General features: G+C 39.6%; 1 protein-coding gene across 1 annotated transcript in view; it reads right to left on the bottom strand.

Moving 5' to 3' along the window:
* Positions 1 to 229: 229 nt before the first annotated feature.
* ube3d (ubiquitin protein ligase E3D) overlaps positions 230 to 27,591 on the bottom strand; it is a 168,089-nt gene continuing 140,727 nt past the window's right edge. Inside the window, exon 10 of the mRNA XM_073056413.1 lies at positions 230 to 1,419. Within this exon, the coding sequence (XP_072912514.1) occupies positions 1,396 to 1,419 (24 nt within the window). The 3' untranslated portion in view covers positions 230 to 1,395. The remainder of the gene's footprint in view (positions 1,420 to 27,591) is intronic.

Raw genomic sequence — 27,591 nt, 5'->3', positions numbered from 1 at the left:
CTGTCCCCATATGTAACATGGTATTAGTTATCATTTGATTTATTATAAACTGAAAATTTAAACTATACTGTGCTGAAGAATTCCTGTTTTCTTTTTCTTGTAGATTGACGTAGAATGTTTATTACATGCCTCTAGATATGGCAAGGTGATGAGTTTGGTGAAACGTACAAAGCCTAGTTGCTTGCTGTGCCTATATAAGTCCTTAATAAAGACACTGAGAGCAAGGAGGTGAAACAACTGGTATATTTAATCACAACTGATGATTAAATAAATTTACTAATGTAAATTCACAAATCCCTCTCAATCCACACTGAAGTCATTAACACATTGCATAAACAGAAATATCCATATAAACTCAAGAGGGAAAACAATCCCAAAAAGACTGCAAATCAGAGCCCTTCACAACAGTTCACATTTGGATGGACTGGCTTTAACTATTTCTCAACCTGGAACACACACCACGATTCACCTTAAAGCCAAATGGAGATGCACCACACAGAAGGCAGTCAAATGTAGCACAGTTAATCAGAGACTGATTTCCTTCAGCCTGGGTGACAGACAATCCTTCTTATTAAACATCTGAAGTTAAAATGACCTTGTTTTATTGGCTTCCATTCTTCAAAAAGCTCCTTAGCACATTCAGCTGACAAGGTCACCACAGTGCATTTATAAGTCTTTAAAAGAAGCACCACTTCTATACACCGGACATTGTGTGAATTTTGATATATTCCAGATCTGTCAATTGAAACTTTCACCTTCCTAGTAATACAGTTAATTTATAATGTAATTGCAAATATACAAACACATGAAATTGCAAGCTTCATGCCTGCAAATCAACAGATTTGCTTATCGATTAGAAAGGTGGATCTGGAATGCAGATGACCAGCCATTTTTAAGGAAGGGCGAAATAATTGTTATCCAATTGTTGTCCAACTAACAACTCCCAGATTTTCACATCATCTTCATCCCTCCCATCCTCCCCCTCACTTGGTCATGCCCATCACCCTTCAGCTTCTACTCCTCCACTGGCCCCCACCTTCTGCCCCCTTTTGTTCCAGTCCTGATGAAGGGTCTTGGCCCAAACTGTCAGCTATTCATTTCCCTACGTAGACACTGCCTAACATGCTGAGCTCCTCCAGCATTTTGTGTGCATTGCTCAAGATTTCCAGCATCTGCAGAAATCTCTTGTCTCCCCTACTTCTTTATTTTCTTTGAAATGCTGAGATCACAGTTCTGTCATTAAGCTGTTCTATTGGCCTATTCTGTCAGATTCCATTAATTTTAAGCAGCTCCTCTCGAAGCCAACTATTTTTATTACCCTGCAAATTGATTCACGGTGCAAACACCGAAGTCCTTCCCAATCCATGTACTTTTCCGATTTGGTAATGACTACCATCAATCCAGTTTCAAAAATGCTACCTACGAGAGAAGAGAGAAAAAATATAATTAGGCTTCTATAGCATTTTAACATCTACTAGGCTTGGTAACACCAGAAAGAATGAATTCTTTGGGACAGATGACACGACAATATAATACAAAGTTCTCTTCAGACCCTCGTATAGCTTGCAACTGCAGCATCTGGAGGTTACCACAGCTTTCGGATGGAATCATCAGAGCTCAGTCCTTTCTCTGGCAACAGAAGGCAGGTAGCTACTAGACCTACAGGAGGGAAGCTGCAAGGAAAATTTGGGAGGCTGAGATTGAAAAGGCACAGGCAGGCCAGCAAGTAGGAGTGAGGAGGAGCTCAAAGCAAAATCTGGGGGGGGGGGCAAGTGAATGAGAAACCAAGAGGAAATTGGGAGAAAGAGGGTCACTGGACACCAAACAATCATGCATTTAAGATGAGAGGGGAAAATTTAAAGATGTACAGGGCAAGTTTTCTTTTACATTGAGATGGGTACGGTGGCGGGGTGGAAGCAGATAGGATAATTAACGTTTAAGCAGAATAATAGTTCAACATTGACAAGATGGGTCAACGGGCCTGTTTCTATGCTGCAGTGCTCTTTCAGTATAATATAAAGTGAATGGAGGTATACGAATTATGCACACACAAGAGATTTAGTATAATTTGGCATCATTTTCAGCACGAAGGGCCTGTTCCTGTGCTGTTCTATGTTCTATCAGTGAGAAGAGTGGGCAGAGGGATGAGAGACAGACAGGTGAGGTATGGAATGAAGACTGAAGGGTGACAGACCCAGACCACACACATTCAGCAGCTGCAAACAATGTGTATCCTTGAGAAAACCAGCTGGAAAGCACCTGCCACTCGCATTAACTGAGTGACGTGAACAGGAGGGGCAACAAAGAGCAGAAAGGGAAACAAGAGGAAGCAGACATTTTTCCATAGAAACTCATAGAAAATACCAAGTGCGAAGAGAGATGTGTGAATGGATAAGGGAAGAGTTAGCTATGCTTGTAACAGAGCTACCATCCCAGAGTTGTACACTATGGAAGCAAAGCCTTTAGCTCACCATCCAGCACTTAATTACACAAATTCTGTTTCATTCTTCTCACATTTCAAAAACTCTGCCCCAGATTCCAGCACTCTCTAATACAATTTAGACAACTTGCCCAATTCACCTCCCTGCCTGCATACCTCAGGGACGTGGGAGGAAACCAAAGTGCTGATTGATGGGGGAATCATGAGGTCACAGGGAGAACTTGCAAACTCCACTTAGAAAGCACCGGAGGTGGGGATTGAACCAGAATCACTGGAGCCATGATGCAGTACATTTACCAACAGCACCAAAATGCCACACACAAATGAACTTAATATTTTCAAACAAACTGATCTCTTCCTCGACATAATATTAAATATTATTTCCACTAAAGTTGGTTAAGACCAGAACTAGGGTTAAGGGTGAAGGTGAAACGTTAAAGGGCAAAGTTAGGGGGTTACTTCTTCACTCAGAGGGTGGTGTGAGTGTGGAACGAGCTAGTAGCGGAAGTGGTGCATACAGGTTTGATTTCAACATTTAAGAAAAAGTTGGATAGGAAAATGAATGGGAGGGAATGGAGGGCTTTGCTTAAATGTTTGGCATGGTTTAAATTTCCAGAAGGGCCTGTTCCTTTGCTGTAGTGTTCTATGACTATGACTCAAGAGTCATAAATCAGAAAAACTCAAAAAGGCAGTGGAGCAAGAACATTACAATTACACAGTACAGTAGTTAGAGAACGCAACTGCGCCCAAACTTTAACTCACTGCTAAGTCATGACACAAACATTATGTGACAGAGGAAAGTCATTTCTCTTCTCAAAATTGAGAGCATCACCTAAAGGTGAAATTAAAACAAACCTTCTGAGAAATCAAACTTACTGTTTTCAAAGCACTTGCTTTAAAACAGGGATTTGTTTCTCACCTGCTGAATTTAATCTGGTGAAGATGCTTTCTCAAGTCTGTAACACTGACTAGATTGATGGGATGTACATGATGTTGCGTTGTAACTCTAGAAACTAATTGAAAGAAAAACACAGGAGCCAGGATACTTGTCTACTTATTTATTTTCAGTGAAGTGCTCACGTATGATGCGGTGGCATGATGACGTATATGATGTATGCCACACACATACTTTTACATAGAGTGGCTTGAAAAAGGATTCAGCCCCCACAACTATTTTCACATTTTGCTATCTCATTTTCTGAATTTAAAATACCGTAGATTCTGGACTACACAGCGCACCTGATTAAAAGCCGCTGGCTCTAATTTTAGAAAGAAAATCAATTTTTTACTTGTACAGGCCGCACCGGATTTTCGGCCGCAGGTGTCCCACGTTGTAATATGAGATATTTACACAGAAAGATATTACATGTGAGGATTTTTTAACTTTTAATTAAATCCATATGGTAACATAAACAAATACATATTGCAAATGCTTTTTTTCAAACCGTGCCTGTAACGCAGCTACTTTTAAATATACGTTGCGTATACTTTTTTACTGAACAACATTCCAATATCTCCTAACGACTGGTAAAAAATATATATACTGCAGCCTACCAGGAAAAGTTATTGATCGCCTTTAACTTAAAAGCAGCGTTTTGGCTCCGCCGCTCGCCCCCCGCCGTCCCGTTTATCGCAAACCGGCATTTTCCCACAAGACGCGGCGAAACCGGGTGTGACGTCATAGCATCCCGCGATGTAGTACAGAAAACAAATATAGTTAAAACTCTTCTAACTTTAACTAGAAAATGAATTACTAAGCGAAAATATTATAAACTAAATAACTGCCATAAAGGCAGCACAATGCTTTTCTTCGAGTGTTTTCCATGTTGATGAGGGTGAGTACAAATGACTGATTTACAATAATTTAATTGTGAAAGTGCACTTGAATAATCGTACAATTTCATTGGACCTCTGTGAACTACTCATCAATTTTATTGGTCTACTGTTACGAGGCAAAATGTTTTTGGCGGCATGAAAAAAAACCATGCATTAGCCGCTCCGTATTAAAGGCCGCAGAGTTCAAAGCTGTTCAAAATGTGGGAAAAAAGTAGCGGCTTAAAATCCGGAATCTACGGTACATTGAAGTATGACCTTTTTTAAAAATTTACTCAAAAAATTGTGCACCATGACAAATCATTAACATTAACATTAAAACATTAAAAACCCAAAATGTGAGGCTGAAAAAGTATTCATCCCCTATGTAATTACTGTGCTAACTTTCGTATAGTGCAATACTATATATTACCTTACCAACTCATCCAATTTGTTGATGTAGAAAATTGGGGGAGCACCTGAATAAATATCTCTGTAAGATCTAACACAATGGCAGATTTCAACAGACCAAACCAAAAAGAAGATACAAGACAAGTCAGAGAAATGATAATAGAGCAGCGCAAATCTGTGGAAGGGTACCAGACCATCTCAAAAACTCTGAACATACCTCGGAGCTCAGTGCAGTCAATTGTGAAAAAGTGGAAAAAATATGAAACCACAGCCTGTACTTAGGTCAGGCTGTCCTTCTAAACTTAGTCACCGGAGAAGAATGGCACGTGTAAGAGAGGCTACTGTGATGCCAGAAGTCACTCTGAGTGAGATGCAAAATTCAGTGGCTGCAACTGGAGATGAAGTTCATGGCTCTACAACCTCTATGACCTTGCACTGAATGGGTATTTACAGAAGACTGGCAAGGAAGCAGCCCTGGCTAAAAAAAGTATATCCTTGCCCATCAAGATTTTGCAAAGCTTCACTTTGAAGATATCGTAAAGATGTGGAAGAAGGTCTTGTGGTCAGATGAGTCTAAAGTGGAACTTTGGAGATGGTGGACTTTAGGAGATCTAGGCCTCATATGGAGCCAGTGATCATTAATGGAGAATGTGTGGAGCAGGTTAAGACCTACAAGTATCTGGGAGTACAGTTAGACGAGAAGCTAGACTGGACTGCCAACACAGATGCCTTGTGCAGGAAGGCACAGAGTCGACTGTACTTCCTTAGAAGGTTGGCGTCATTCAATGTTTGTAGTGAGATGCTGAAGATGTTCTATAGGTCAGCTGTGGAGAGCGCCCTCTTCTTTGTGGTGGCGTGTTGGGGAGGCAGCATTAAGAAGAGGGACGCCTCACGTCTTAATAAGCTGGTAAGGAAGGCGGGCTCTGTTGTGGGCAAAGTACTGGAGAGTATAACATCGGTAGCAGAGCGAAGGGCGCTGAGTAGGCTACGGTCAATTACGGAAAACCCTGAACATCCTCTACATAGCACCATCCAGAGACAGAGAAGCAGTTTCGGCGACAGGTTGCTATCGATGCAATGCTCCTCAGACAGGATGAAGAGATCAATACTCCCCAATGCCATTCGGCTTTACAATTCAACCGCCAGGAGTAAGATATGTTAAAGTGCCGGGTTAGGACTCAATGTATTTAAGTAAACTACTTAAGAACTTTTTAAAAGCTATTATTAATGCTTTTTGAGAGGGTGATTTTAGATGCATATCATATTTTTACTGAGTTAAGTATTGTATGTAATTAGTTTTGCTACAATAAGTGTATGGGACATTGGAAAAAATGTTGAATTTCCCCATGGGGATGAATAAAGTATCTATCTATCTATCTATCTAATACTGCACATAAGCCAGTTACACCTTCCTTACTGTGAAGTAGTGGAGGTAGCATCCTGCTATGGGGATGCTTTTCAGCAGCAGGGACTGGAAATCCGGCCAGGATTGATAGGCATCTAAATACTGAGAGATCCTGGATAAAACCTGCAAGCCGCTGCCAGAAAGTTTAAACTGGGAAGGGAGTTCATCTTACAGCAGGACAACGACCCAAAGCACACTGTCAGAGCAACGATGGAGTGGCTTCAAATGAAGAAAACTGATGTCCTTGGGTGACCCAGTCAGAGTCTGATTTTAACCCAATCGAACATCTCTGACAAGATCTTGATTGTTGCCCTCTGCCGCTCTCCAACTAACCTGGCACAGCTTGAGCAATTTTGTAAGGAAGAAGGGTAACTCTTGCACCACCATGTTGTGCAAAGCTAACAAACAGTTATCCAGAAAGAATACTGGCTGTAATATCTTTGAGAGGTGGTTCAATTAAGCAAAGGGGGATGAATACTATTGAACTGCTGTCATTTCAGTTTCTGAATTATTAGTTTCTCATGCTTTGCTATTGTCCCTGTTTGGGGGCTCTAGTGAGAAAAAAGAAGCACGTGATTCACAAATAAAATTTCTCAGTTAAATTAATCAAAATCACCAGTTGTAACACTCATTTATGTCAACAAATAATTGAGGGCAGAATACTTGTAAAAGGCACTGTATAACCTATAATTAATTATATAAACAACAGACTGTTTAATCAAACAATATGTATACAATATTACTCAAATATTACTAGAATATTAAATACACAGCACACCTCGCTACTTAGCTATAAACTCCAACTCAACAGAGAACGAATCTCAGTTCACATATGTAATGTACTACTCTCTAGTCATTTTTATACATACTATACTATATAATACAACTACTATATAGACTTCTACAGCATAGTAAAACTTTAAATTGTCCCATTCAGGCTTCAAAATCTAATTGCTGTGCAGGATTTCTAACTCTTGTGCGATAACGTCATTCCTGACAAGGAGGGAGCCGTTCTGCTCAGTAGGTGAGACTTGCTGTGAAACAATCTCAGAATCTGGGCCTCCTGCGTGCCGGTTGCAATCGTCTCTGGGTCTGCACGAAGTGGTTCTCACAGCTCTGGAAAACCTTCTCTAACAACTGACTCTGCTCTCCTCAATTGATCGATGCGTCATCTCCAGATGACATCAGACGCAATCTCCACTGTGTAGGAAGTGGCCCAGCTCTGTCCTTAATCTTTCCACATACCTACTTTTGATCATCTCTGTAGTCCCTCATCAGGACTGTTTGTCTAGGAGTGAAACATCAAACCTCCTTGTTTGAAGAGCCTGTAATTAGTGGATTTCCGCACGGATCTCTGCTGTTTGTAATGTGTACAAGGGACCTGGATGAAAATGTAGATGTGTGGGTTAGTAAATTTGCAGATGATACCAAGATTAGTGGAGTTGTGGATAGCGTATGAGACTGGCAAAGAATACAGCACAATATAGATCAGTTGCAGACATGGGCTAAGAAATGGCAGCTGGAGTTTAACCCAGATAAGTGTGTGGTGTTGCACATCGGCAAAGCAAACGAAAGGAAACAGTGCACTGCAAAGGGCAAGGTCCCATGAGCAGAGAGATCTAGGGATCTAAGTTCATAGCTCCTTGAAAGTAGTTTTACAGGTCAAGAAGGCGGTTAAGAAGGCTTATGGAATGCTTCTTTTATAAGTCAAGGCATTGAGCTGAAAAAGTTAGGAGGTCATGTTGCATTTATAAAATTCTGATCAGGCCATATCTGAAGTATTGCATATAGCTCGGGTCACTCCACTATAGGAAGGATGTTGAGGCTTTGGAGAGGGTGCAGAAGTGGTTTACCGGGATGCTGCCTGATTTAGAGGGCACGTGTTGTCACGAGAGGCTGGACAAACTTGGGTTGTTTTCTCTGGAGTGTCACTGGCTCAGGGGAGATCTGAGAGAGGTTTACAAGATTATGAGAGATCAGTAGAGTGGACAGAGTGTATCTGCTTCCCAGGGTTGAAACATCTAATAGCAAAGGCATACATTGAAGGTGAGAGGAGGTAAGTTCAAGGGGAATGTGAGGGCTAAGTCTTTTACATAGAGAGTCGTGGATGCCTGGAATGTGCTGTCTGGTATGGTGGTAGAGGCAAATATACTAGCGATTTTTAAGAGTCATTTGGATAGGCACATGGATGTATGGAAGATGGAGGGATATGGACATGGTGTAGGTAGGAGGGACTAGTGTTTGGGCATTTTTGATTTGCTTTTTTGCTGGTTCTGCACAACACTGTGGGCCGAATGGTCTGTACTCTTCTGTGTTCTATGAAGAGCCCTCAATTTGACTCAGCTGTTTATCCTGCATATTCCTTCGGGGATTAGGTTTGGGGAGATCCTAGCATGAGCACAAGAGATGACCCAGGAGAAGCATATTTGGTAAGTTGTTAGTTGTGGAGTGCGCTGCATTGCAATAAGCAAGGAGAAAAGTTGCGAGCTTCCGAGTCGGTGTCAATGTAGTGTGCCTGCTGGCATTGCTGGCAGTGCGTTCTTTATATTCTGGACAAATCTTTCCGCCAAGCCTTTTGTAGCTGGGTGGTACAGTGCAGATGTAATATGTCTGACTCCATTAATTTTCAGGAATGACTGAAACTGTTCCATAATAAACTATGGTCCACTGTCACTTTCTAAGACAGATCCTTGAGAAGAGGCTTCTCATCACATCCACAGACTACAGAGGAGGCTATTGGGAACATGCCTGGCCATTTTATAGCTGCATTCATTACAACCAAAAAGTTTGTATGCTTGAAGGGTCCGGCAAAATCCACATGAATCCTCTGCCAGGACAATGCAGGCGGTTCCCAGGGATGGAGAGGCACTGCTCTTGGGATTTTCTGGATGTGACGGCATCCCAAACAGAGCGTGACAAGCTGCCTGATCTGCTGATCTACCCCAGGCCACCTGATAAAGCTTCGAGCCAACACTTTCATTTTGACCACACCTAGATGACCAGCATGTCACTCCTCCAACACTTTAGCTCTCAGTTTGAATGGTACAACAACTCTCAATCCTCACATAAGACAACCTCCGTCAAAAGCTGGTTCATCCCAATGCTGGTAAAAATGGGAGAATTTCTGCAGCACACTCCAGCCATTTTGGGTTGCCATGTAGACTAAATTCACTTCACTGAAGTGTTTCCCCCAGAAAGGTTTGCAAAGGTATCCTCAATCCTGGGCTGAGGATATTGATCTACTTTTAGTACTGGGTTAATGTGACCTTAAAATCACCACAGATGACAGACCCAATCTTCTTGGCTATGGGACCGCTGACATGTCCATGGGCTCCACTCAACTTGGAAAGATTTCTTTCAGCCTCTATTTGATCTAACTCACTGGCTACTTTATCGGTTTACAAGGAACCGGACAGGCTTTGTAAAATTTCGGTGTGGCATTTTCACTTAACACTATTTTATCCTTGATATATTTGAGTTTTCCATTGCTATCCTGAACACTACGGTGGCATTTTCTAGTACCTTTCTTAATTCACTTTTAGTTGACTCTATTACAGGGGATGAGCCATGTAAATGGTGGATGGATCTCCAATCAAGTTGTAGTTGGCTCTGCCAATCACGATCCCACAACGCTGGCCCTCCTGTTTCTACCACATACAAGCTCAATGTGGCTTGTCAGTTGTTGTATTTCACTGTTACGGATGTCATTCCCACAGGAATTATCTTATCTCTAGTATAAGTTCTTATTTGGATTTTTGCAGGCTTCAGTTCAGCATTTTTGAAATGCCATTCACACTCATTTTGAGGAATGACTTAAGCAACCGAGCCAGTGTCCAATTCCGTTTTAATTAATTTGCCATTCACTTCTGGTGTAAGCCAAATTCCTCGTCCTGATGAAGGATCTTGGTCCAAAACGGTGACTGTACTCTTTTCCATAGATGCTGACTGGCCTGCTGAGTTACTCCAGCATTTTTTGTATGTTGCTTGGATTTTTAGCATCTGCAGATTTTCTCTTGTTTTTTACTTGTCTCCTGTTAGTTTTCAAATTGTAAAATCTCAAGGCTAGTCAGTGTAGTGTTACTCTCATCAATAGCTTGCAAATTAGTGCTCTTCCTGAAACTGCAACTTGACTTTTCATCTTTATCTTTTCTTTGTGCAGTGCATTTATTCTTGTCTGTCTGAATTGTGCTTTGAGTGTGTTCTACTTTGTTGCATTTTCTGCAAGTTTTGCCTTTAAACCTACATTGGTCTGGAGTATGTGAGCCCCAGCCATAACAATAACACAATCTGTTCAACTAGGCAGGTTTCTGTTTAGACACTGCAATTTTGTTCACGTTCACTTTCATTCCTGACTGCAACTGAGCTGCTGGTTCCACTGATACAGTGATCTTCTGCTATTCTTTTAAATTAATTGTGCTTCAGTTAGTAGTTATCTTTGAATGCTTTCTTGTAAGATTTCACAAACTAAACAATCTGTCAGTGCATCAAACCCATCATTGAACCGACAATTCTCCAACAATTTCTTCAATTCAATTACGTAAGCTGAAATGTATTCTCCTTCCTCTGATTCTGCTTATGAAACCTACAGTGTTCTGCAATCAACAATGGTTTCATTTCTAAATATCCCACTATTAGGTTCACAACATCAGGAAAGTTTATTTCAGCTGGTTTGGTTGGAGCAGTTAAACCTCTAAACAAACTGTATGTGTTTCCACCCATTGCACTTAGCAAAACCGGCATTCGTTTTTCATCTGCTCATTCATTTGCATCAAAATATGACTCAATTCCTTTAGGATACATTATCCAGTCATCTGTTGTGCAATCGAAAACGTCCGTCTTTCTGATGTAGCCAGCCATTTCTGCTTTTTATTAAACATTTATTATCATCACCCGGTACTCACTGTTTATGAACCAGAGACCACACTTGTTATTTGTAAATTTCATCCATTTTCTACTTTAAAAAAACTCAAACCTCGCTTTCGCTTGCAAAGAAAAACACGCTGTGCTTCAACTGGTAAGCAGTCATCTCAGGTTCATTTTAAGGACTTCTTCATCACCACTGTTATGTTTTGTAACTCCAGAAACTTATTGAAAGAAAAACACATGAGCCACGGTATTTGTCTACTTTTAGTTTTTTTTAGTGAAATACTCACATATGACGTGATGGCATAATGAGGTATGCCATTCACCTACTTTGTACACATAGCCCATATTTTGCTGCGTGAAAGCATGAAAGCTCAATGCACAGAAATGCTGAAAGAACTCAGCAGTGTGCGTTGCTTTGGATTTCCACCAGCATTTGCAGAATCTCGTGTACACAGAGGGGCAGCATGTCACCGGGGTTGGGGGGGAGGGGGGGGGGAGAGTAACTATTTTCATTTTAGAATCACTTCAAAGTAAACCATATATAAACAATGCCATCTTTGACATTAACTAGACTTGTAAAACTTGTCCTTATTATGGTGATATATAGATAATGAACTAGCACTCTGATGGCCAAGCATGCAAAGGCAGAGTCTCATCTTGGACAGACAGACTGAATATAAGTTTGCTTTTCATTTGTGATCAATGCCCACTCAAAGAACTATAAGCAGTTTCAGCACTGAACAAGAGAACAATTATCCAATATTCTTTTTTCCATTGACTGACCAATAGCCTTAATGAAAATATGTAAGCATATGGAAGTCAGCTGACATAGGTTTTGGCACTGCCTTCTGCAGTAGAATCGCTAGCCTTCTCTACCTTATCCTGCAAGGTGTCATTAATGGAATCAGGAGTAAAATGTTAAATGATTAATTCACTCAAAAATTCATTCAGGTAATGAGGTTATCATTCATTCTGAATTAACAGCAAACTGTTAGAAATGAGCAACTCCTATACAAATGTGAAGGAAGTCCATGGTAAACAAAGGTCAAAATAATGAAATTCCAAGGCTGATCACATTTATGACGCACTGCAAATGTTGTAAAGAGTCTGCTAAACGTCAAATAGTCTAATCAGGTTTCTGTTTTCCTTTTTCAAGGCGACAAGTTTAAATAAAAACTGCTAAGTGTCTACATATAGAAATATAGCATTCATGATGCCGTTCACAGAAAGAAGATGAGGAATGTTACTTCAAACTAAACAGAAAAAGGTTTAGGTACTAACACAAGAAAATCTGCAGATGCTAGAAATTCAAAATGACACACATTAAAATGCTAGAGGAACTCAGCAGGCCAGGCAGCATCTATGGAAAACAGTGAATAGTCAATTTTTCAGGCTGAGACCCTTCTTCAGGATCCTTATCCAAATTAAATTCTATTTGCCAGTCCTCAGTCCACCTATCCAGCCAATTCATTGTCTCTGACACCATCTACTTTATTGTCATTGGCAAACTTACTATGTCATATATGCATATTCTCATCCAAATCATTAATATAGATATCAAATAACAGTGTTCCTGGACTGACCATGGGACTCACTATTAGTCATAGACTTATAATCTGAGTAACATCTTTCACCATCGCCCTGTCTTCTACCATCCAGACAATCTTATATCCAGTTTGCAAGCTCTTCTCCAAGGATGCCATGAGATCTTCAGAGAATGTTCTGCTGCACTCTGCTTTGAGAGTTGGAAACTTCATTTTTTTTTACAGCATCCACCTTAATTTGGCTGTAATGAGTGTGCAACCCTAGCCAGCTATGTGGCAAGAAGGTACAAGAACTAGAAAAGGAGGGAGAGGAGAAGGAGCAAATGGTGGGTGGCAGCAACAGAGGTTGACCCTCTCTGAACATAGTGCCAGGGCAATTGTTACAATTCTATCTGATATTCATACATTTGCGAACCCCACTGCACCAAGATGAGGTGGTGCCTTTGGTTTACTAACTGAAATTTTAAACTCAAATGAAGACCTTAAGCCCTATCCAACATAAAGAACTGCCCTCAGTAATGGATGGTTATACTGTAACTACCCAATCTTCAAAGACTAGGTCACTTTCCAGTCTAAAAAAATCACTTAGCAAGTACCATCAACAAAACACTTGCAATACCAGAGGAAACAACACACTGGACCATTGTTACACCACGATCAAGGATGCCTACTGTGCTATTCCATGCCCTCACTTCTGGAAGTCTGATCACCTGGCTGTACTTCTACTCCCTGAGTATAGGCAGGGACTGAAGACTGCAGCACCAGCAGTGAGGACCAAGAAGATATGGACAAGGGAAGCACAAGAACGCCTACAGGACTGCTTTGAATTGGTGGGCTGAACCATATTCATGGATTCATCTTCAAACCTGGATGAGTATGCTGTAGTTGTTACTCACTTCATTAAATCCTGTATGGACGAGTGTGTACTGTACATTCCCAAACCAAAAGCTGTGGATGAACCAAGAGGTCTGCTGAAGGCTAGATCTGTGGCAATCAAGTCTGGCAACCCAGGCCTGCACCAGAAAACCAGGTATGATTTATGGAGGGGTATATCAGGAGTGAAGAGACGGGGACGTCACATGATGATGTAGGATCGAGACGTGGAAATCCAGCTCTCCCGTAAAAACTAATAAAACAAAGTTTAAGTGAAGAAGAGTTAATAAATACCTTCTAGAAACTACTTATAAACAATTCAGGACTATCTTTTTAGATATGCCTCCTAAACAGAAACAGAGGAGAATTACTACTTTGAAGACAGCGGGAGTTGGAGGGGAAAGAGGCCCGGCCGTTTTGGTGGAGCCTCGTACTCAAGTTGGATCTCTTCCCGGTGAAGTACATGTCGCCTCCGATGGTGCAGGGCAGGAGGCTGTGGCAATATCAATGGTCTCTAAGAAGAAACAGCGGGAGCTGTGCATGCGTGAAGAAACGAGTGTGCACAAACAGGTGCAAACAAAACTACAAGTTCCAACTGCAACTGGAAGTGAAAATGAAAGTGAATCGGAAGTAGAATCAGACTCTCTGGAAAACACAGATGAAGAAATAGATGAAGAAGAAGAACAGGAGGAAATTAAAGGTGGAAAATTTTCTGGAGACATAAGAGAAGTTCTGATACAAATAATGCATGAATTAAAAGTAATATAAACAAATATTAGAAACATGAAGATTACACTTGATAAGGTGGTGGAAAAACAAAAGAAAATGGATAAGGAAGTTAAAAAGTTGGAAGAAAAAATGGGAGACAACACTGAAAGAATGGATAAGATGGAAGATAATATCCTTGCCTGGACATCAGAAAGGAAATGGTTGTTGGAAAAAGTAGATGTACTTGAAAATTTCAGCTGACGAAACAATATTAAGATTGTTGGTCTTAAAGAAGGTATAGAGGGAGAAGATTCAATAAAATTCTTTCAAAAATGGATTCCGGAAGTCTTAGAAATGGAAGAGGGAAGTCAGTTAATTGAAATCGAAAGGGCTCATAGAGCTTTAAGACCAAAGCCCCAACAAGATCAAAATCCATGATCAATCTTGATAAAATGTTTAAGATATCAAGATAAAGAAAAGATCTTGAGGGCAGCTGCTCAAGGAGCCAGAAAGAGAAATGGGCCATTGATGATAGAAGGGAAAAGAGTTCTTTTTTATCCTGACATAAGTTACGACCTTTTGAAGAGGCAGAAGGAATTTAATTCAGTGAAAAAAATCTTATGGGAAAAGGGTTATAAATTAATACTGAGCTACCCAGCAACACTGATAATTTTTTTGGATGACGAAGAAAGAAGATTTTTTACTGATCATCAGAAAGTGGAGGAGTTTGTACAAGAACTTCTTAATATTCGCGAGATGCGGTAAAGAATTAAGGAAATGAAATGGGTTAAAGATGAAGACTGAGATAGGGATCGGATTTGATGGACATTTATGAGTAGAAGAATATACAAATATACTTTAAGTATATGATAGAAGGGGAACAAGATAAAAAATTGAGGAATATTAATTGGGAGTAGAGATATTAATTTTTTTTTCTTCTTCACTTATATTTTTTTTGTTACGGGGAGCTGGAGAAGCTTCTGATCGATTGCTGCGGGATTCACATGTGTAATCATGGCGAATGCCATGACCCGTAAAATGGAGGGGGGTAATGTTGTGTTTCTATTCATTCACAACATTAGTGGGGGGGGGGGGTATTTTGTTATTTTTTTCTTTACTATCTATCTTTCTTTTTTTGCCTGGATGATTGGGGGGGAGACACATAGCAACATGGAGAATTTTAAAGAGATTCCCCAAGGTATTATGAATGACTAATTTACTCAATTTTTTAAGTTTTAATGTTAATGGGTTTAATGGACCTGTGAAAAGAAAAAGAGTTTTAACATATATTAAGAAAATGAAAGGAGATATAGCTTTTTTGCAGGAAACACATTTAACAGAGACAGAACATCAGAAATTAAAGAGAGATTGGGTTGGAAGTGCTATTGCAGCATCATTTAATTCAAAGTCGAGGGGAGTTGCAATTTTGGTTAATAAAACCTTACCAATTAAAATACAAAATGTACTAATTGATTCTGTGGGGAGATATGTGATTATACATTGTCAAATCTTTTCGGAATTATGGACTGTTATGAACATATATGCACCAAATGAAAATGATGCAAAATTCATACAAGAAGTTTTTTTGAATTTGGCCGACGCACATGATAAAATATTAATAGGTGGAGATTTTAAACTTTTGTTTAGACCCAGTTCTAGATAGGTCGACTAAGGCTATTACAAAATCAAAAGTAATAAAGCTAACTTTATCATTGATGAAAGACTTAAATTTGATTGATATATGGAGAAGAATTAATCCAAGAGAAAGAGATTATTCATTTTATTCAAATAGACATAAAACCTATTCAAGGATTGATTTTTTCCTAGTATCAATGAATATTCAGGATAGAGTGAAAAGTGTGGAATATAAAGCAAGAATACTGTCAGATCATTCCCCCTTGATAATGACAATGATAATGATGGATAAGGAGGAATTGATTTACAGATGGAGATTTAATTCAATTTTATTAAAATGTCAAGATTTTTGTGATTTTATGAAAAAGCAGATCCAATTTTTTTTGGATACAGATTCATATTCAGTTGATGATAAATTTATATTATGGGATGCGATGAAAGCATATTTGAGGGGTCAGATAATAAGTTATACTTCTAAAATTAAGAAGGAATATATGGTAGAAATAGATCAATTAGAAAAAGAGATTACAAAATTAGAAAAAGAATCCCAAAGATATATGACAGAAGAAAAACGAAGACATCTTGTCAATAAGAAGCTACAATATAATACACTCCAGACATATTGAACAGAAAAAGTAATTATGAGAACTAAACAGAGATATTACGAATTAGGTGAAAGATCACACAAGATTCTTGCTTGGCAGTTGAAAACAGAGCAGGCTTCCAAAACAATAAATGCAATTAGAACAAGTGCAAATAAAATTACTTATAAACCTTTAGAAATTAATGAAACTTTAAAAAAATTTTTACTCCGAATTATATCAATCAGAATCACAAAATGAGGTTGCTGAGATGGAATTTTTTTTTTAAATCACAAATAACTCTTCCAAAATTGAATTCGGAAGAACAGAAAGGATTAGATATGCCCTTTACATTAAAAGAGGTTGAAGAAGCTTTAGGATCACTTCAGAGTAATAAATCTCCAGGAGAAGATGGTTTTCCGCCTGAATTTTATAAAAAATTTAAAGATTTATTAATCCCTCCCTTTATGGAGTTAATATATCAAGCAGAAAGAACACATAAACTTCCACAATCTTTTTCAACAGCGATCCTAATAGTATTGCCAAAAAAAGATAGAGATCCTTTAAAACCAACATCGTATAGGCCTATTTCTTTGCTGAATACGGATTATAAAATAATAGCAAAAATTTTATCTAATAGATTATCTAAATATTTACCGAAATTAATACATATGGATCAAACAGGCTTTATTAAAAATAGACAATCAGCGGATAATGTAACTCGGTTACTTAGCATAATTCATTTGGCACAAAAGGAGGAGGAAATCAGTGTGGCAGATGCTTTGGATGCAGAGAAAGCATTTGATAGATTGGAATGGGACTTTTTATTTAAGGTATTGGAAAAATATGGGTTAGGAAAATCTTTTATAAAATGGATTAAAACCTTAAATACTAGCCCCAAAGCTAAAGTAGTGACAAATGGTCAAATTTCAACATCATTCCAGTTAACAAGGTCAACTAGACAAGGCTGTCCATTATCACCTGCCCTATTCGTATTGGCGATAGAACCATTAGCTGAATTAATTAGAACGGATCCAGATATTGTGGGCTTCAGAGTTAACCAGGAGGAATATAAGATTAATTTATTTGCTGATGATGTTCTGATTTATTTAACAAACACATTGCATTTGTTGCATAAATTATCTTTCAGATTGGAAGAATATGGGAAAATATCAGGATATAAAGTAAACTGGGATAAAAGTGAAATTTTACCCCTTACTAAAGGAGATTATAGTCAATGTCGATTAGTAACTCAATTTAGATGGCTGACAAATGGTATACAATATTTAGGTATAAGAGTCGATAATGATATAAAGAATTTATATAAATTAAATTATTTGCCATTATTGAAAAAAATACAAGAAGATCTTGATAAATGGATGATGTTACCAATAACAATAGTAGGTAGAGTTAATGCCGTAAAAATGAATATATTTCCTAGATTACAATATTTATTCTAAACATTACCAACAACTGCCCCAGAAGTTTTTCCAAGAGTTGAATAAATATGTAAGGACGTTTCTTTGGAAAGGTAAGATGTCAAGAATATCGTTGGAAAAATTGACATGTAAATTTGACCTAGGAGGGTTACAACTCCCAAATTTTAAGAATTATTATAAAGCAAATCAACTTAGATTTATTGCATCTTTTTTTGATGAAGAAAAACCGGCATGGATTAGAATAGAGTTAGATAAGATAGGAGAAAATATACCAGAAGATTTTATATATAAATGGGAATCCAAATGGATACGAGAAAAGAAAGAATCTCTTATGTATTATTTGATTCAAAAACAGACAATTAAACCAGGAATTCACAAGTCAAGACAAAAATGGGAAACTGATTTGAATATTAAAATTGATGAAAAAAATTGGTCAAGACTATGCCTTGATAGTATGACAAATACAATAAATGTCCGACTTCAATTAGTACAATACAATTTTTTACATCAATTATATATTACACCACTAAAAATAAATAGATTAAACCCAAATTTATCTGACCAATGTTTCCGATGTAATCAAGAAATAGGTACTTCTTTACACTCTACTTGGTCTGGTTTTAAAATTCAACCATTTTGGATAAATCTAAGACTTTTACTGGAACAAATTATTGGAATACAACTTCCACATAACCAATATTACTCTTATTAGGTGATATTGAAGGGATAATACCAAAACCTAAATTGAATAAATATCAGAAAATTTTTTATAAAAATTGCATTGGCAGTAGCCAAAAAAGCTATTGCAGTTACTTGGCAATCAGATTCATATTTAACTATGGACCGTTGGAATAATGAAATATATAGCTGCATTCCAGTTGAAAAAATTACTTATAATTTAAGAAATGAATATGATATATTTTTTAAATTTGGCACCCCTATGTACAAAAGATAGGATTAAATATATAGGTTCTTTGAAGATAAAATTATTAGTTATTTGGGGGAAAAAATAAAGATATATACTAAAGTTATTTTGAACTCCATGGAGCATGTGGGGATCCTCCGATATCCAGGCAATCCTTCTTCCTTTCTTTCTTTCTTTTTTTTTTAAGACAGGGATGTAAGGGGGGAAGGGTTAAAGGGAGGGGGGAGGGCTAATATTAATTTTCATTACTCTATTATTCTATTCAGTGTATACAATTCTCTTAAAAATTTAATAAAAAATATATTAAAAAAAGTGAAGAAACAATTTAGAATGAGGTTGAAGGCAACATCGGATGTACGACAACTCTGGCAGGGTTTGCGAGACATTACTTCCTACAAAGCGAAACCCTGAATGGCAGCGATGTTTCACTACCAGATAAACTCAACGCCTTCTATGCCCGCTTTGAAAGGGAGATTATAATTACAGCTGTGAAGATCCCTGCTGCACCTGAATACCCTGTGATCTCAGTCTCAGAGTCCAATGTTAGGTTGTTTATAAAGAGAGTGAACCTTCACAAGGCGGAAGGTCCCAATGGAGTACCTGGTAAGGCTCTGAAAACCTGCGCCAACCAACTGGCAGGAGTATTCAAGGACATTTTTAATCTCTCACTGCTACAGGCAGAAGTTCCCACTTGCTTCAAAAAGGCAACAATTATACCAGTGCCTAAGAAGAATAATGTGAGCTGCCTTAATGACTATTGCCCAGCAGCACTCACATCTGCAGTGATGGAATGCTTTGAGAGGTTGGTCATGACTAGACTGAACTCCTGCCTGAGCAAGTACCTGGACCCATTGCAATTTGCCTGTTGCCACAATAGGTCAACGGCAGATGCAACCTCAATAGATCTCCACACGGCTTTAGACCACGAGGACAACACAAACACCTATGTCAGGATCTGTTCATCAACTATAGCTCAGCATTAAATACCATCATTCCCACTGTCCTGTTTGAGAAGTTGCAGAACCTGGGCCTCTGTACCTCCCTCTGCAATTGGATCCTTGACTTCCTAACCGGAAGACCACAATCTGTGCGGATTGGTGATAACATCTCCTCCTCGCTGATGATCAACAGTGGTGCACCTCAGGGGTGTGTGCTGAGCCCACTGCTCTACTCTCTATATACCCATGACTGTGTGGCTAGGCATAGTTCAAATACTATCTATAAATATGCTGATGATACAACCATTGTTGGTAGAATATCAGATGGTGACAAGAGGGTGTACAGGAGCAAGATATGCCAACTAGTGGAGTGGTGCTGCAGCAACAACCTGGTACTCAACGTTAGTAAGATGAAAGAGTTGACTGTGGACTTCAGGAAGGGTAAGACGAAGGAACACATACCAATCCTCAGAGGGATCAGAAGTAGAGGGAGTGAGCAGTTTCAAGTTCCTGGGTGTCAAGATCTCTGAGACCTGGTCCCAACATACTGATGTAGTTATAAGGAAGGCAAGACAGCGGCTATACTTCATTAGGAGTTTGAAGAGATTTGGTATGTCAACAAAAATACTCAAAAATTTCTATAGTTGTACCATGGAGAGCATTCTGACAGGCTGCATCACTGTCTGGTATGGGGGGGGGAGGGGTGGCTACTGCACAGGACCGAAAGAAGCTGCAGAGGGTTGTAAATCTAGTCAGCTCCATCTTGGGTACCAGCCTACCAAGTACCCAGGACATCTTCAAGGAGCAGTGTCTCAGAAAGGCAGAGTCCATTATTAAGGATCTCCAGCACTCAGGCTGTGCTCTTTTCTCACTGTTACCATAGGTAGGAGGTACAGAAACCTGAAGGTACACACTCAGTGATTCAGGAATAGCTTCTTCCCTTCTACCATTCAATTCCTAAATGGACATTGAACCCTTGGACCTTACCTCACTTTTTAAATATATATTCTTTCTGTTTTTTGCACAATTTTTAATCTATTCAATATACGTGCACTGTAATTTATTTATTTTTCTTCTTCTATATTACGTATTGCATTGAACTGCTGCTGCTAAGTTAACAGATTTCACGACGCATGCCGATGATCATAAACCTGATTCTGACTTTCCTGTTTATTCTGCCTGGCAAGTTCAGTTGCAAATCACACTATTTACGTGGTGAGTCCCCCCTACCCCCCCAACCCCACCAAGCAGAACATACTCCAAAGTAACTTAAATGCAGTTTGTTTATTTTCAGTGATACACACTTAAAACCAAACAATCTTTAAACACATTTAAAATTCACAGAGGATTTCTATCTTACAATTAATTTCTAAAACACCAAATTATTTCCAAAAAAACAGGCACAATTCCTGTAAACTAAAAGGACATATCCTCAAGCCGCAGACGAACCAGACGTGTGTCGCAGGAATCTGTCATGCTTCTTGCTATTCCTTACCCCTTGCCGAGAAAACCTGAACTACTCTCTACATCTATACTGTCTTTCTGTTACTTCTGTGACTTTACACACGTGGTATTTTTTCAGTTACCTTTTAACACAAACAATCTAAAAGCACCCGGAGACAGAGTTCTCAAGTACACAAAATTAATGCCATAAAGCCGACTCCATTCGTATACAAACTTTGAACTTATTAATAAATCAACTATTTACTATGTTAAATAATATACGAGTAGTCTGCAAGTTTCTTTGAACTAAACAATGCAGCCAGTGCTCTGTTTTGAAACAAGCTGAATTCAATAACCCATTGTCTTACATTACGCCTCTTCAGCAATAGACCAGGTGCTGTGACTGGTGTCCTGTTCTACAGACAATGCTTGTTTGCAAAGCTGCTCTATAGACACAGTGCTTTGTTTTAACTTCAAACTGATTACTGCTTGTCATTTATATTGAGAACTGAAGACCGACTCTCATTTACAACCAGAAGCTAAACAAAACACAATAGTCATAAGCTTCGTCATCGTCATTAGGGCGCATCTGGAATTTCCAGTTGGTGGACGATTTCCCTCCACGCCACTCTGTCCCGACACTTGTCCACAACATCTCTAGTCTTGTCCAGCTTGGTCCAATCCTTGATGTTAGCCGGCCACGTTATTCTTTGCCTTCCTCTTCCTTTCTTTCCCTCCACCTTTCCACGTCGTAAGTCCAACAAGACGCTATCTCTCTACAATATGTCCACAATAAGCAACTTTTAACTTCATAATCTTCTCCAGCAATGTCCGTGGTCTATCAACTTCAGACAAAACCCTCTCATTTGAAACTTTTTGTACCCAGCTGATCTTCAACATTCGTCAATAGCACCACATTTCAACAGCATTAATTTATTTCATTTCATCCTTCTTCAGGGGTACATGTTTCTGATCCATACCTCAGTACTGACCATACGTAACACTTGAGGAAGCGGATTCTACTTGGGATGTCTACCTTCCGATTGTATGGTAAATCTTTTAGCTTCATGAACTGGGTCTTAGCGATACCTATTCTCCTTTTGATCTCAACTTCACATCTCCCGTCATGTCAGACAACTGCCAAGATATTCAAACTTTCGCATCTGTTCAATGTCTTGTCCATTCACTTGTAACGATACCATCATGAATGAGTCTTTAGTGTTTGTTTTGCTTTCCACCATCGATTTTGTTTTCATAGGGTTGATTTCAAGTCCATAGTCAAGGCTTTTCTCATTCATTGTATTCAGCTTAATTTGCAGTTCGCATTCGCTGTCAGCTAACAATGCAGTGTCCTCCGCATACCTGATGTTATCCAACTTCCGGCCTCCGATTGGAATACCTGTCTCCTGATGGTTGCATTCCCAGTGGTCTCAAATCTGTACTTATCGCCTTACCAAAAAAGCCAAGGACGATAAAATATAACAAACACAGGACAATAAACATAATGTCTCACTGCGTCAAGCTACTGTTGAAGGTAATGTTTAGCAGAATGAAAGGTACAATCAGCGATGAGATTGGAGAAACGCAGTTTGGTTTTCGTAAAGGCTCAGGAACAAGGGAAGGAATATTTGTGATGAGAAACATCATGGAGAGATGCATTGAGGCACAAAAGACCATCTACTTATGCTTTATTGACAATGAAAAGGCTTTTGATAAAGCAAGACAGGAGAAAGTATTCAAGGTGCTGAACAAGTGCGATCTGGGATGGGAGAATGTGCAGATAATAAGGAACTTGTATGGTAAACAGAAAGCGGCAGTCAGGGTAGAAAATGAGCTATCACTATGGGCATGTATTAAACGAGGCGTAAGGCAAGGCTGTGTTGGATCGCCGGATTTGTTCAACCTCTACGGAGAATGGATTTTTCTGGAATGCGACCATCAGTCATAAGCTTACCTTATTCAAAAATCACATTTTGATGTTTAGAACTGTCAGCTGCTGTGTTGAAAGCCGAGCTTAGCAAAAAACAAGGCAAGATCCCCTGGCCAAGGACAGTGAATATTAAGAAAACAGGAGGGTCTTCCTACATAGGCATATCAAAGGTTCTTTTGTGTCTTAATATTAATATCAAGGAAACATTAATCCACAAATAGAAGACAGTCAAAGCAAAAAAGGAAGTACAAGGACATGCACTTTGAACTGGGTTCTATCAATATTTGGTGCATGGAATGGGCACTGGGTTTAATGATTGGATCAACTACCAAAACAGCTGCAAAATTGGCCAGAAACTCCTTGAAGAATCCTGCATCTTCAGACAAATGAGCAGATAAGACATGAAGCTACAAGCACATACACTGTCTCTTTCAAAGAGCAGCACCGAGAGGTTAGGTTAATTGGGTGCATATCAAAGGCAGATGAATTAATGAATAATAGTTGGAAAGTGGTACAAGAAATCTGGGGCCAGGTTTTGCAGGTGGGGATTCTACCTATCATTACTGCTTGGAGTAGTCAGAAAGAGGAACATCATTTTGATGCTTTTTTGATGTTTGATAGAAGTGCAGAGTCAGGTGATGAGAATTTGTTAGGCCTGCCTCATCTAAAGCAGGGAAAAGAGGGATATGGAAAATTCTATCTGCATCGATTTGGAGTAAACAGTTCTGAGCCAGTGGACCATGACTTGCTCTCTGGAAGCTACGAACACTTCCAGACTGTAGCTGTGCTGAGGACATGGTGACATAGAACTTCCAAACCTATTCAGAAGGTTGCATTTATAAGGGCAACCAGGATGTTTAGAAAGTTTTGGCACATACTAGCGCTGCTGAAATGCACTGTATTTCTTGGGCAAGTAATTAACACTCTTCATTGTGGAACTACCTATGAAGGTTGCTAATATAAGGTCCATATGAATGTGCTCCTGCTATTCCTGATTGAAGTGATACTTCCTCTGAGAAATTACAGCTTCACCTCACGATTGTGAAGCACGGGGACATGACACCATGTTGTTCAGGTACTGACTGCACACTAACAGAAAGTGAGGTTGATTCCTACCATAAAATATCTGCAGATGCTGGAAATCCAAGCAACACACACACAAAATGCTGGAGGAAACTCAGTAGGCCAGGCAGCATCTATGGATGATGAAGGGTCTCAGCCTGAAACATCGACTGTTTACTCTATTCCACAGATGCCTCCTGGCCTGCTGAGTTCCTCCAGCATTTTGTGGGTGTTGCTTGACTTTTCTCCCCTGCTTGCTGTTTACTTTAGTTGTTACGGCCACCACTGTGGATGGTCCCATAAGATGGAAAATTTGCTTCACTGCGCCCCCTTCTTTAGCAGCCAAACTATGTAGATGGAGGTTGAAATAGACAGGTTGCAAAGAAGATTGACCTTACATTGACCAGGCTGAACCACTGAGAAGTGAGTGAAAATGCCTGTGCAGCTACAGCTGATCAACAACTGTCTCCCTTAAAACAGTCAAGTAGCTTAAAATGAATCTCAGCTGGAGCTTCACATGCGATTTCTCATTTGGTGAAAGACTGTGGAATTAAGGGGCTTAAAAGGTTATTCTCCCTACCCATGGAGTGTCAATCTGGTCCAGTTTTTGTTAAGTACATCACACTCAGCTGCATTGGTTACAATGATGCTGGACATAATTGATGCTGGGAGCAGCCTCAGTTGAGAGTTGAGGAGTTGGAACAAGATTTCAACCAACAGGGAAGAATTGATCTGAGCAAAGTAGATTTTATATAGTGGAAAATGCCCTTTACACTGATTACTGCTTGTGAACAAAAAAAGATTCTGCAGCAAGCCCCTTCAGGTGGGCATGCAGAGGAGGATGGGAGGAATTATAATGTATCACAAGTGCTTCTACAGTTTGAGTAATCTATGATTTTTTGACTGCACCAGGGAGAGGGTCACTTTGTCCATATAATTAATCATTCAGGTTTGTCACCAGAAGTTCTTCTCAAATGTCTTTGAAACTTCTGCATTCCTCTACACTCTTTGGGAGGTGAGCTATTTGGTGTTCAGTGCGCCCACCGTCTCCTTACCATGATTCTTTTGTTTCTGCAAGTTTTGCTATCCCAGAGAACACTGCTGTCTCTCAATGACTGAATTGTATGTCAATGTGGTACAGTGGTGAAGTCAATCAACATGGCTGTTGCAGGGCACATCCAGACTGGTGGCAGAAGTTGGGATGTCTGGAAAACCAAAGGCACTTTCTGCATTGATTGCTGTGCCTGTGTGGTTCTCGTGCTAGAGTCATTCTGCACCTGTCATAGCAGAGCAACTTAATGTGAGCAGCCAGGGAAGTAGAGGGTACCAGTCACCCACCTTGAGCAAACCCTCTGGATAGTCCAAGTGCTTTGCAGCTCATTCTCCATAACTACAGACATCACAAGTACTCCAGGAACCAAGGCAATTATGAGGCAGAAAATCTGGTGAACCACCATCAGCTAGATACCAAAGGTGTGAAAATTGTTCCTGTTCATTAAAAACGTCCAGGTTATTAATGAGGGGGCACTTCAGGGCAGTTCCCAGGTGTCTACACTCTTAGGAAACCAGTAAAGTTTGGAAACCCCACTGCTGAGATGCCAGCTTTTCCTGACTGAAATCACATCTCTGCAAATACAATGACAGCAAATTACAGATGGCAGCAGAGAACAACCTACGACCATTCAGAAAGATCCAACGGCAACCAAGCTGAGGGTCACGGTGATCCAGATACAAGGATGTAGCTAAAGATCAGCGATAACAGCCTTGAAAATAAATACACTGATCATCTGAGAGGGTATTGGTATGATGTGCAGTTGGCTCTTCTCAGATAGACGCGACTATACTAACTTGTCCAAATTCCTCAGCCTATGCAGTATAAATAACCATTGCCATAGTAATGGGTAACAGAATGCAGCCAGTGGCATCACCACTGAGGGGACAAAGCAATGGCAGCTCAGCAGCAAAATGCCAGAGAAAGTGTGTGACACGCTCTGTGAACTTTGGAAGATACCTAAGCAGCCAGCAGTGGATTCTGAGGCCGCCCAGTCTGGTTATCCAATGTCAGCAGAATCTCTTTTTAAATCAAATTCAGAGTTACATTTATTATCATGAAATATGATGTGAAATTTTTTGTTTTGCAGCAGCAGAAGCAGCAAGACATACATATTACCATAAGTTACAGAAGTAAATACATAGTGGAAAACAGCAATAACGAGGTAGTGTTCATGGACCATTCAGAACAAATCAAAACAGAGTAGTGTGATGCATTCCCAAATTAAAATGTAACAGCAAAGTCACAGGTTGTAGCCTCGTGCTCCAATTGTGCTGGTAATGGCAGATAAGAAACATGTACCTTAATTACACCATTAGTTGTACTTAAAACCTTGAAACACTAAGTGACCAATTCAACTTCACACTGGGCAGGACTCCAACAGGAAATGGGCATCACCATCCAGATTCAGACAAGAACAAAGCAGACTTCACGCACAATTTTAACACTGAAAAGTGCTGTGCACTCCAATTTCAAGGCAATGCTTTATGTGCTGGCTACCACCTAGGACCCCTGGCAGTGTTCCTTCCTTCCAAATGCAGGGATGTGCATTTGTACAGAGTGATAAATACATAGGGCATTTAGGTATCAGGGTTAGACTCCCATCCTCGTTGCCATTTAGTGATCCTCCTCCCCACTGTGCATACTGACATTTCCTTTGCAAGACCTGCCCTCATTGTTCTTCACCTTGAATGGCTGTGTTAAAGTTTGGTTCATTTGGAGGTGAATGTGCTAAAGCTGAAGCTCACACAACTAATAACCCTGCAGCACAAGGCATTTTCCAAAAAAAAAGTGGCATTCACGATCAGGGCAAAAGCATACTTTTTGTCACTTAATTTTCTCTATTTTTGACTGTTCTCCAGAAAACAGTCCTTTCAGTAATACATGTGTAAACCAGATGCCAAACAATAGAAAGCTTTTTCCCTTCTATATTCCCTGTCTCGTCTCCCTAAATGCTCTTGAAGGAATGGTGGGTCTTCTCCTTGAACAGCCTCTCATCTTGATTTGATGGGAATGGTGATTGATAGGAATTCCATAAACCCATTCACAGCAATGATGCTGACACTGTGTGATGTGGATTTGTTGGTGTTTACAGCGTGCTGCCCCTGTATGGAGAAGTGCTGTGGAGACAACTAAAGAGCTAAGGTCATGCATCTAGCAGAACTTACATGTACATACTCCTAACTTGACCTTCACAAATGGAGCAATCAGTTTCTATCTTGCCTTTGAAATAGTTGTGCTGACATTTGAGCACCGAAAATGACATGGTGCAAAATAATTATTTAAAGCAATGAACAACCTCTGCAACTTCTTGTATGTTAACTGGTAAATTCACTTTCCTTCAGGTGCTGAAAGGGGTCAGCACTTAGGAGTTAATGGTAGGTCACATGAAGATAAGGGAGCTGGTGAGGCAGTTAGTGACTTTATTTGATAGATTTGTTGGACCTGATGGATATTTAAGTGTTCCAAGATTGAAATATAATCGGATGAGTCGGATTATAAATTTGTTGGTGCAGAAATCCAGAGGT

This window comes from Hemitrygon akajei, chromosome 9 (genome assembly GCF_048418815.1).
Source record: "Hemitrygon akajei chromosome 9, sHemAka1.3, whole genome shotgun sequence".
Taxonomy (NCBI): Eukaryota; Metazoa; Chordata; class Chondrichthyes; order Myliobatiformes; family Dasyatidae; genus Hemitrygon; species Hemitrygon akajei.
Note: the sequence above shows the minus strand (reverse complement) of the source record. Positions and strands in the feature narration are given on the sequence as shown.